The 11,018-nt window shown below is 34.7% G+C and overlaps 1 protein-coding gene across 1 annotated transcript; it reads right to left on the minus strand.

The window, feature by feature from the left end:
* Positions 1 to 203: 203 nt before the first annotated feature.
* LOC106668863 (tetratricopeptide repeat protein 19 homolog, mitochondrial-like) lies at positions 204 to 1,706 on the minus strand. The gene is made up of 4 exons (XM_014398010.2): positions 1,309 to 1,706; positions 958 to 1,238; positions 706 to 898; positions 204 to 642 (listed from the first exon to the last, which is right to left on the minus strand). Exons 1-4 carry the CDS (start codon positions 1,564 to 1,566, stop codon positions 277 to 279), a joined length of 1,098 nt encoding a protein of 365 aa, XP_014253496.1. The 5' UTR covers positions 1,567 to 1,706; the 3' UTR covers positions 204 to 276.
* Between the last annotated feature and the right edge of the window lie 9,312 nt (positions 1,707 to 11,018).

The following is an 11,018-nucleotide window of genomic DNA, read 5'->3' on the forward strand; positions in this document are numbered from 1 at the left end:
CTTATGTTCTTGTATTATTCATAAAAACTGTATTATCTTATCTTGATAATATTGTTATTTTTATTCTATTGTATAGGTTGTTATTAAAAATCATTAATTCATATGTTGGCTGGAACGAAACCTCGATATCCGTCATGTGATACGTCATAGTAATGAATCAGTACAATTCCACTGGCTTATTTTATTAATTTTAAAATAAAATGTGTTAAGAACAATATAATAATCATAATAATAAAATTTTGATGACAAGTTATTATGGATGTATTAATAAGTCTACTACATGAATGAAGGATTTTCGACGCCAGGTTTGGTTTTGGGTTGTGCCTGTGCATCCCCTTTCGTCCCGACTCGGGGCTTGTTGCATAAAATCCTTATCTTCCTGAGGCAATCCATCGCTTCCTTCTTCACATCTTTGTCGGCCCACCTCTTCGAGGAATGGAATCCGTTTTCGCACCATTTTTTCGCCTCCGTGTACAAACCCTTGTGCATATAAATGAGACCTATTTTGTTGAAGTATGCGTTAAGCTCAGAGCTGTTGACCGCCCTTCCGATGACGACGGCGTTCAGAAGGTATCTGAGGGCTTCGTCGTAATTATCCATTTCGAACGCCAGCTCTCCTAAATTGTAAAGCATCACCATCACCTGAAATATAATGACGTCGATATAAAAGTCTAAATAAATTGTCTGTATCTCTGGTAAATTTGCCTGCTTGGAATCTATCTTGGAGACGTTAGCACTGAGGGTGTAGGCATTTAGGAAGCAATGCGAAGCTTCTTGGTGCCTCCCCAATAGTTTCAAATAATGTCCATACCAGAACAAAACGTTGATCCATAATTTTATCGTCTCTTCGTCCCTCTTGCCGATATCGTATTTCTTTTTTTGAACAACCAGGCAATTTCTAAAACAAAAGAACAAACACGGTAAAAATTAAATTCAGCTTTTGTTCGAAAACCATACTTGAAAGTGATCTCGGCTTGATTGTAGTCGCCTCTCGCCTGATGGAGCCTTGCCAGTTTCAGGTTGAAGTCGATGATGGAATTATCGTCTTGAGGTACATTGTTTTTCTTTAATTTTGAAATCGCATTGTTGATTATATTTGCCGCTTTTGCGGCGTCGCCTTGCTTGAAAGCGAGAGTGGCAAGCATGTCGTAAACACAAGAAACGCCCACTGTAGAGGTACTGTCACATACATCCAGGGCACTGTTAAGATAACACTCAGCTTGCGATAAATCTCCTTTCTAAAAGCGACAGGCCAGAAATTATAGCAAAGTGGATAAAAAAGATAAATCGGGAAATGAGACAACTCACAGCTATGGCCTCCTCGGCAAGGGCGATATAATAACTTATGCTATTCCTCTTGCTATAAGGGTTCTGTTTGTCATCGCTCCGCAAAAAGGAAGAAATGAAACACAAGATCTGAGGAATCGGTAGCTTTCTAATCTGTCCATTCCCATGCGTTATCATGGTCCTTTGATTTGAAGGAGAGGCGAAATAAGAAAATCTCAACCGTTGAAACTGTTTAAAAATCAAGGCGCGAATTTTTTTTGTGGCGAAGCATAAAGTCATTGTTCATGTTAGTGTAAATTGTGTGGTCAATTTTGTTTCGTGTTACTTTAACCTACTACATAATAAAGTTACAACGCAGCTGAGAAGTCATTTGCTTATTTTTCTTGTTATACAACATTTTGCACATTGATAACACATGTTTTAATAATAAAACGACCAAAATACAAAAATTATAGTTTTATTTTATTGTTAATTAAAAACATTACAATATTATGCTCTAATCTATACAAAGTTACACATAGATTGTCCTTTATACACTTCTAAAAGAACCCTCCATCAGATTCCCAAAGACCTCCAATCCATACTAAGCAACAACTCAACATCAATAAACAAAATTTTTAACTTCTTAACAGACATCCAACTAATTGATAAAATATAATATCCCATCCCCTCAACTCTTGTTTCCTTTGCTGGTTCCCCATGTTGGCGGTGTGGTGCTGCTGACTTCTGGCGACGCCCGTGGGGGCCTCGAGTGCTGGTCGGTCTTGGGCTGGATTGAGGGGTGCCTCCCCGGACTCTGAGGTCAAGGAATCTCCAGCGAGCTTGGAGGAGGTGTCGATGGTGACTAGACACCGACCCCTCTTCGATAAAGTCGCCATATTAAGATTAAAAGCATCAGTTGCGAGAGATCCGTGGGGTTCCGTTCTTTCCAGGCCTGGGGCTGCCACTGCGCCTGGGTCTGCGGGGGCCTCGCTCTGGGGGGGCCGCGCTGCGCCGTTGACTTGCAAAGACTCAAGGCTTAATGACCAATAAGATTGCAGCCTTTAATTTATTTTTTAAAAAAATTACACTTAAAAATAAAAAGTAATATACTGTAGTATATAGATATATATTTTGTATAGAATTTTAAGATGCTTAAAAAAGCCCATTTTTAAATATGCCGGGGGACCTTTAGCTTACATTGATGAGTCGCCCCGCCAACACCTAAAAAGTTGCGGCCACCAACGCCCCCAAAGCATGTCTTAAGCTTAGTGCACATAGGCGCTGAATCGCGCATAAACAGGCGCTTGTGGCGAACACATGAAAGGCTTGGAAAAGAGCAATTTTACGATGGAAGTCGAAGAAGTCATTTGTCTGTAGTATCTCTATCGCCGCTAGAAACCAAGAAAACAATAAAACGAAATTTTAAAAAAAGAAAAACTAAGAAGACAAATTATTAGACAAAGAGAAATATTCACAAATACGTTCGTAATTATTGGGTTGGTGTAAAATTAATGCAGGTTTGGAAAATTTATTTTCTCAGGTGCTTGTCATGCAAACAAAGCTAAATCCTCAAATATAATTTATGGATTATAATAAATAATTTTAGCTGTTATCTTTTATACAAAACATTTTAGTTTATGTTGAATTTTATACGAGTGAGAAGAGCGAAATTAAATATGTCCTAACTAGATTTTCGTCAAATTTATTTGTACAAATTTAAATTTGGGGGAAGTGCGGCCCAAACAGCTTAACATTAATACAGTTTGGGGGGAGGGAAGCATTAGCGAATGCACGGTGCAGCATTCGTTTCAGTGATTACGATCTCGAATGCACGGAAGGTCGCGGTAGGACTTCACCTGGGGACGACGACCAACTCAAAATGCTGATCGAAGAAAATTCAAGTACGACAACACGGAAAATTGCGAAAGAGCTTAGTGTTGACCACTCAACCGTTGTTCGCCATTTGGAGCAATTGGTAAAATAAAGAAGCTCGGCAAATGGTACCGCACGAAGTGACCAAACAAAAATTATCCATTCCTCTATCGATGTGGGACGAGAAATGGATTCTGTACGATAACAGGTCAGTGGTTGGACAGGGATGAAACGCCAAAACACTTCCCGAAGCCAAATCTGCACCAAAAAAGGTTACGGTGATTGTTTGGTGGTGTACTGCTGTGGTTGTTCACTATATACCTGAAATATGGTGAAATTATCACAGCAGAGCAATATTGCCAAGGAACTGACAAAAGCACGGGAAACTCCAACGTCTTAGTCTAGCATTGGTAAACCGTAAGGGGCCGATTCTTCTTCACGACAATGCCAGGCCATCATAGTCGCAATACCAACTCTGCAGAACCTTAAAGACTTAGGATATGAAACCTTATCGCCCCCGCCCATATTCACCTCACCTCTCGCCTACAGACTTCCACTTTTTTAAGCATTTTGATCACGTGTTGAGGGATAACATTTTTAGAGAATGCGGTGAAGCTGACAACGCCTTCCAAGACATCATTGAGCGTCAAAATAAAGTTCTATCTCAGTGGAATAAAAGTGTTTATTACATAGAGGCAAAGATTGAGATGAAAAATATTTCCAATAAATTTTCTTTAATTTATGAAAATTAAAAATAGTTTTGACTGCCTTCAAAATCTGCATTATTTTTTCACCAGCCCAATACTTTTTAGGACATATTCATATTTCAAGTTCATTTCGATTATGCCAGGACATTTATTACTTACAACGTAATATTTTTAATAATAATTTAACTTTTGGCAAGAGTAATTGTAAAGACAGCTAATAAAGCAGCTAACAAATAACCTACTTAAAGTAGATTCAGATATTCAGAGTACTGGACATGCCATCATTTGTCATTTATTTATTTTATTAGTACAATTGTTTCTGTGAATTATAAAGAAAAAACTAAATTAGCATATTATCAAATTGTAAGTGAAAGGTTGGAAAGTCAAAGAATCAATTTTAATAGAATATTCTTAGGATCCAAATTCTTCTGCTGTGTTAATAGGTATTGATATATCCATATTAATAGGTGTCAAGCTTAGATAATCTCGATAATCGCTTATAGCTTAGATAATCTTGACAGATAAAGATAATCACTTTATAAAAGTGCAAATAGTTATCAAAGCAATCATTTTGATATGCGCCCAACTAGAATCTTGTTGACATAACATAAATTATATTTTATCACCTTCATTCTATTGAAAAAATTCTGAAAAGTGAAACCATCTTATTTAAAATCAATTTTTGTTCTATTTACTATCTTGTGAGCCAGAGTGAGTTGGATTAAATACTAAACATTGATAGATTCCTTGATTTAATGGAAGGATTGGAACAAATAGTACTTAAGGAGGTTAAATAAATAAGTTTATCCCTCTCACACTAACTGGTTAAAAGAAGGTGGCAGCGTCAGTGCTGGGTGTGCAGAGAAGCTTTTATGAATCAAGAGCACTGTTGACAGGTGGCCCTCACAGGATCTGAATCATAGAAGAAGGGTCATCCTCACCCAATTAAGGATGGACCATATGCTGTTAGTACATGGACTTTTGGGCCAAAGCTTGCATATTTGTCCAGTATGTAGAGAAAGGTTGCTTGATGTGTACCACCTAATTGAAGAGTGCACTCCTTGGCTCTTTGTAGAACATGTGTAAGGTTGTCCCCAAATCTCCATCCCCTGTTCTGATTTTGGAGGAAACAGTTGTTTTATTATACTTTACCATTAATGGTAATGATAGTTTTGTGTCCCTAGTGTATATTGGGTGGCGGCTGGCATGTCGGATTAGAGGGTTGCAGGGTGTGTTAGTCCCTGTCCCTCAAGGACATGACTTTTCCATATTAAGTTGTTTCATGTATATAATTTTTATCCACGTTCTCCAGAGAGGAAATAGAAAAACAAAAAAGAGTGCGCCTCTCTCCTCCTTGGGCAGCTGTTCGAGGTGCCGGGGTGGTTTGCTCATCCTCGTGTCTCTGTTCTGTGCTGCTGGTAGGGACATGGGTAAGGTGGTGAGGGATATTGAATACTCCACCACCCTAATTGAATGGGTGGTATGTAAATAAGAAAGAATGTATTTAACTATCAGTGAGACCCAGAATCCATGGTCAGTGACTGGCTGGATAAGACCGAGGTCTACCCCAGGCGTACAAATACCTTGGCTGCGTGATTCTTGAGACTGTACAAATGTGTATGTATGTATCATTACATTTGTGTGCAGAGTTGAGCTTATATAAATCATTAACCATTAATCAATACATGTTTATGATATATATTAATAAGTGATGCCAAAATGTTATAACTCAAAGGAGTATGATGTTTAATCTATTTTCCTACTTTATAAAAATAGCCTAATACAAATAAATCATAATTTAATAAAGAAGGACAACAAAAAACAATAATGAACAAATGTGTTTTTCCTGTTGATAGTGTAAGACTTTGCCTCTTGCTTATCTCCGTTTAAATTTAATTGGTATTAAATATAAAATTCACCAGTTAGACTGCAATTTCTAACTTTGGTGGTAAACTTGAACTACAAGCTTCTTCCTTATTAAGTCCAACCTCACTGTACCTAATAAAGGCAAAGTAAATGAACCAATGAACAAGTGTGCATTTCAAATTAAATTAATTTTTTTAAATTTAAATACTTTTAAACATTGTTTGTTTCATATTTATTGATATTATATTTTAACGTATACATAAAAGTGAAAAAAATAAATAAATAAATAAAGTATGACTAGATGCATGGTTTAGTTTCTGGCATGGCCATTAGATTGCGTATCCTGCTTGAGTCTGTTTTTATCAACAATGGAAAGCTATTTTAAACTGAATGTATATTAACCATTAAATATTTCAAAACTATAACTTGGAAGAAATAAACTATTAAAGTAAATTGTGTAGCAATCAAATAAAAAATGTTTGTTGAGACCACTATTTTTCAATTTCTACTTTCTCCACTAAGCTTTTCTTTGAATAGCAGTTCAATTTTTAAATCAATTTAATTCCATATGCAAGAGTGAACATTGTTAACAAGACATTCTGATCCATCCTCAAAATATGTTTATTTCAGATGAATTTGTATATTTTGATGGTGTTTGGCCTTAACTCTTGCAACTTGTTCGTCAGCATTTGGCATTATTTTATGTATTTATTATTTTATTCACATACAAATTTAATTTCACTGTGTGTGTAGAATATGGAGAGGCATATTATAATAATGTGATAAAAAAAATAAATAAAATTAAAAAATTGCAAAGCTTTGTTTTGAAAATTTGTTCAATCAAACAAATGCTTAACATTAAGGAAATTACAACATATATTTTTAACATGAAGAACATTTATACGAGATTAAATATATTATTAAATAACAATCATTTAAATTTCTAGTTAAAATGAGTTTTAAGCAATGACAAGGTAGCAGCCTAAGATCACTTATCGAATATCTCAGGTCGATAAATATTTTAAATTGTATTTTTGTCTTTGTACCTTTTGTATGTGATATGTGCTATTTATTAAGAATAGAATTTGTTTATTGAGGTGTTACATGTACAGGGGGGGGGGGTGTTGTCAGGCCCTAATCATTACAATTTAAAATATGTTTTGAAATATAAGATTTTTTTAACATTTTGAAAAACAAAAATACATAAATAAGTAACTGCAAACAAACAAAATGAATTGGATTTGAACAGATAAATAAAATGATTAACTTAAACAGATATGTAATTATTACTTTTAAATACTATCAATAATGCTCGTTTTGATAACACAAAGGCTCTCAACCTTAAAACCGCAGAAAAAAAAAAGAAATAAATCATCTGCTTTTTTTGTGTTTTTATCAAAACAATATATCCTCCATACGTTATTTATTATAAAGAATTAGAGAATTTAGATTTTTTGGCCTTTTAATTCATTTATGGTTTGTGTGAGGAAAAAAGTTTTCATGTGGTTTTTTATTTATTATATTTTTTTATTTTTTTAGGTTGGACGTTTTGGGTTTATACCCATCTTCAGCAACTATAATTTTGTATATAAAAACAATATCATTTTTTACAAAAATAGTATTAGTATTTTATATATTATTTTTAAAGAATTTTTTCTTGCCTCTTTATTTTTTGTAGTTTTACATTAATTTTTTTAAAGTGTAATTAAAGGTTTAAGGACCGTTTTGCGTCTTTAAATATTAGAAAATGTAATTTTATAGATACAAAACAGTCCTTAAATCTTCAATTAAACTCAAATTAATGTAAAATAACAAAAAAATAATAATAAGATAAATAAAAAAATTCTTTAAAAATAAGGTAAAATACGGATATATATTTTAATTAATTATACTTTTCATCTCAACCTTAGATAAAAATTACAATTAATTAAAATAATTAATATGGTGAATTATGACTACATATATGCATTAATCTATCTATATATTTGTAATAATAATATTTATATGTATAAGATTATTCGAAAATCATGAGATGCGGTCTGGTGAGATGACACGACACTCAAGAATGGCACAATTACGCAGAAAACAAACACTTTGAGTGAGTAGAAATACTTTGGTTGAATATTAAAAAATATTTTTTGCATTGTATAAATTCTCTTTTTCCACATCCTACATGTATTTGTTAAATTTAAACAATGTTTGTAAATCCCAGGCCCTGAAGATGTCCTCAATATAGATCGAAACGTTGGCACGATAAAGAAAATGTTTTTCTGAAACCTACATCACACCCGACCGCATCTCACGATTTTCGAATAATCATCGACTAACGGTCATTAATCACCACACAGATATGTATAAGATTGAATTGATTGAAGATTCCCATAACATCCAACCTTTAAAAAAATAGTAATAAATAATTGAAAAACCATGTAGAAATATTTTTTCTCACACAAACCAAAAACAAATAATGGCTTCTAGTACATATTATAAAAGAGAAAGTTTTCTTCACCACTTAAATTATTACTGATTTATTTGTTTAATTATACGACAACCATCTGCGAAAAACAGTTTGATATAATAAAATGACTCTCAAGAAAGAAAAAAAGAAACAAGCGTTTTCTGTAAACTAGATTCCAGCGTACATGTGATTTTGGTCAAACGTTATCAGTTGCTCAACAAAGAAGTTGGTCAATGTTGTTCTAGTTTTCGAATTGACATCATCCAAGACAAGATTCAATCTTTGTAGATGATTCCCACGTCCACTGAAGGCGTGGGAAAATTCAACCACTTGGGACGGAAAAGAGAAAAAAAATAAAGAAAATCCTTTCCAAGTACAATCGAAACCGAAAATTCTGTCGATTTCTCACAAATGTAAATTTTCTATTAGTTTCTTTTGCCTCCTTGAAAACAAATGGTAATTAAGGTGGATGGGAAATCAGTCGTTGGCCTGTCTTTTTCCCTTGTTTTGGTTCGATTACTGAAGATCCGCTGGATAGTGAACACTCAACGCCATATGAAATAATACCAAGGTAGAGGGCGTCAATCCACAAAAAATATGTTTTGTACACTCATGGTAATCCACTAAAAATGGATCTAAAGCCTTACAAAAGAACGAGGATGTCTTGTCACCACCGGCAGCTTCACGTTAAACATTTAAAAAATTACATTCTTTTAAGAATTAGAACTTATTAATTCACAGACATTTTTAAATAGCTATAATTTGGTATTGTTCATCCGGAACCACAACACATTCATTACTTTTATTATCAGTGAAATGTATGATCAGTTTTATGAATAATATAACAAAAGTAGTATGAAATATAACATGTGTATATGTTACAATTAATTAAGGTTTTTCGTTGAGATGAAAAAAAGTTAATGGCACGAGCGGGATTCGAACCCACGATCTTCGGCAAGATACGCCGCTGCTCTTTTGAGCTACCGTGACCTCGATCCACTCGAACATCAACTTCCTATCTCAACCCCACCTTATGAGTTTTCCCTCCTTTTTGCCATTTTTTCATCTCAACTAAAAACCTTAATTAATTGTAATGTATTAATTGGTCAAGCGGACCACGAAATTAGTGAATTCATGTATATATGGTTGTTTACTCATTTTGGTTCTTCTGTTTTTCTGTCGAATTTCGGTCTTTGGCCATCATCAGTGGTGGGTTTGTGTTTTACTAAATTACTGATTTATATAAGCTCAAATGGGTGAGATCATCAGAATTGAGCGTATCTTTTCTCGCAGTCCACCGGCAATTCTAGCTTTTGTAATTTACAGTAAATCACCCACCCGGGTGTTGGCAGTCCGAGGTTTATTTTGTCATTGGAAGGTTTGTGCTTTATCTGTCCAAAAAAATGTCCTATTGTCGGTGGGGGGGATTAAAAAACAATTCTAAATGTACTTCCTTAAATTGATACCTAACTTAATTTGTTTTATTGCAGTTCACCTATGATCTAAGCTTTAATTATGGATTTCTTTAAAGATAGCCGGCTTAAAATAAATTATCATTGCCTGTATCGTCAACCTCAGATTTGCTAGTAGAAAATGTGGTACCATAACAAACTCAGGTTTCAAAAGCCCTCGGAGGATCGGACCCGTAGAACAAGGATCACCCGGTTAAGTATAGACCATGCGAGGTAGACACACGGACACTTACTTTTGGGCCAAAGCGCGAGTGTCCGGCATGAAGAGAAAGGTTGCTCGATGTGTCCCATCTAATTGAAGGGTGCAACTCTTTGGCTCTATATAAAACGTGCAGGAATGTCACATGATATGAGAATTGTGCTTCAACACGGCAACAAGTATTTGGGTCCTCTGTTCCGATTCTTGGAGAAAACAGGTATGATTTATTGTATATATATATNCGTATTTACTTTGGTTTAAATAAAATATAAAAGGTGCCTGATCGATAAAAGAATTAATCGTAGTCAGGTCCGATCGTAAAAAACCTCTGGGACCTTGATTTCGGTTTTCCGAAATCAGGGTTGGGCCCAACAAAAAAAGAAGAAGAGACACGCTATATCACATATAAATGGTATTGCTGTGTACCCTAGAGTGCGATGATAATGAATGCATTTATTAGCATGAATATGTAGTGTAAAAGAGTCGATGGTGGAATATTGAGAACTCATTGACCCCCCCCCCCCAGTAAGGTTAGTGATATAATAACACCACCCTAATTAAGTGAATGGTGTGCCAACAGGGCAGAATGTATTTAAGCGTGAGTGATTGGATTTGGATTTAGGACGTGATTGCGATGGGGCTGAAATGACCCGACTGTTGACAGCACACTTCGTTGGCAGGACGGATAGGAAGATCAACATGATCGGAAACGACCAAATCAATTTCCTTATTTGACATAATTCTCGAAGAAATTTCTGATTTATTTATAACTGAAGATTTCTATGCCTAATTTAAAAGTTGGATCAAATGTAGCGGATAGATATGAAATGTTTGCTCTCGCTTTTGAGATAATGGTTGTTGACAATATCTTGACAATCTAGTAGTGTGTACGTTCTTTAATGAAATAAACAAGAGGTGGAATGTGACTCCAAACGATGATTGATCACATGATTTATGTGCATCGTTTTTGTCCAGAGCCTGTGTCTCTACTGTACAAACACTTTATACATAGGTGAAGGATTTAAAACTCCAATTTTATTTAAAGGTGAATGTCAGTGTACTGACAATGTGGAAACAAACTGTGGTAGAAAATTTTTAAGGCGGAGTGAGTATTTCAATTTACTGGCTGTAAACGATAGATCTACTCATTAACTGGTTCTATGCAGCAACATAAT

This window comes from Cimex lectularius, unplaced genomic scaffold, assembly GCF_000648675.2.
Source record: "Cimex lectularius strain Harlan isolate CLEC.00 unplaced genomic scaffold, Clec_2.1 scaffold25, whole genome shotgun sequence".
Lineage (NCBI taxonomy): Eukaryota > Metazoa > Arthropoda > Insecta > Hemiptera > Cimicidae > Cimex > Cimex lectularius.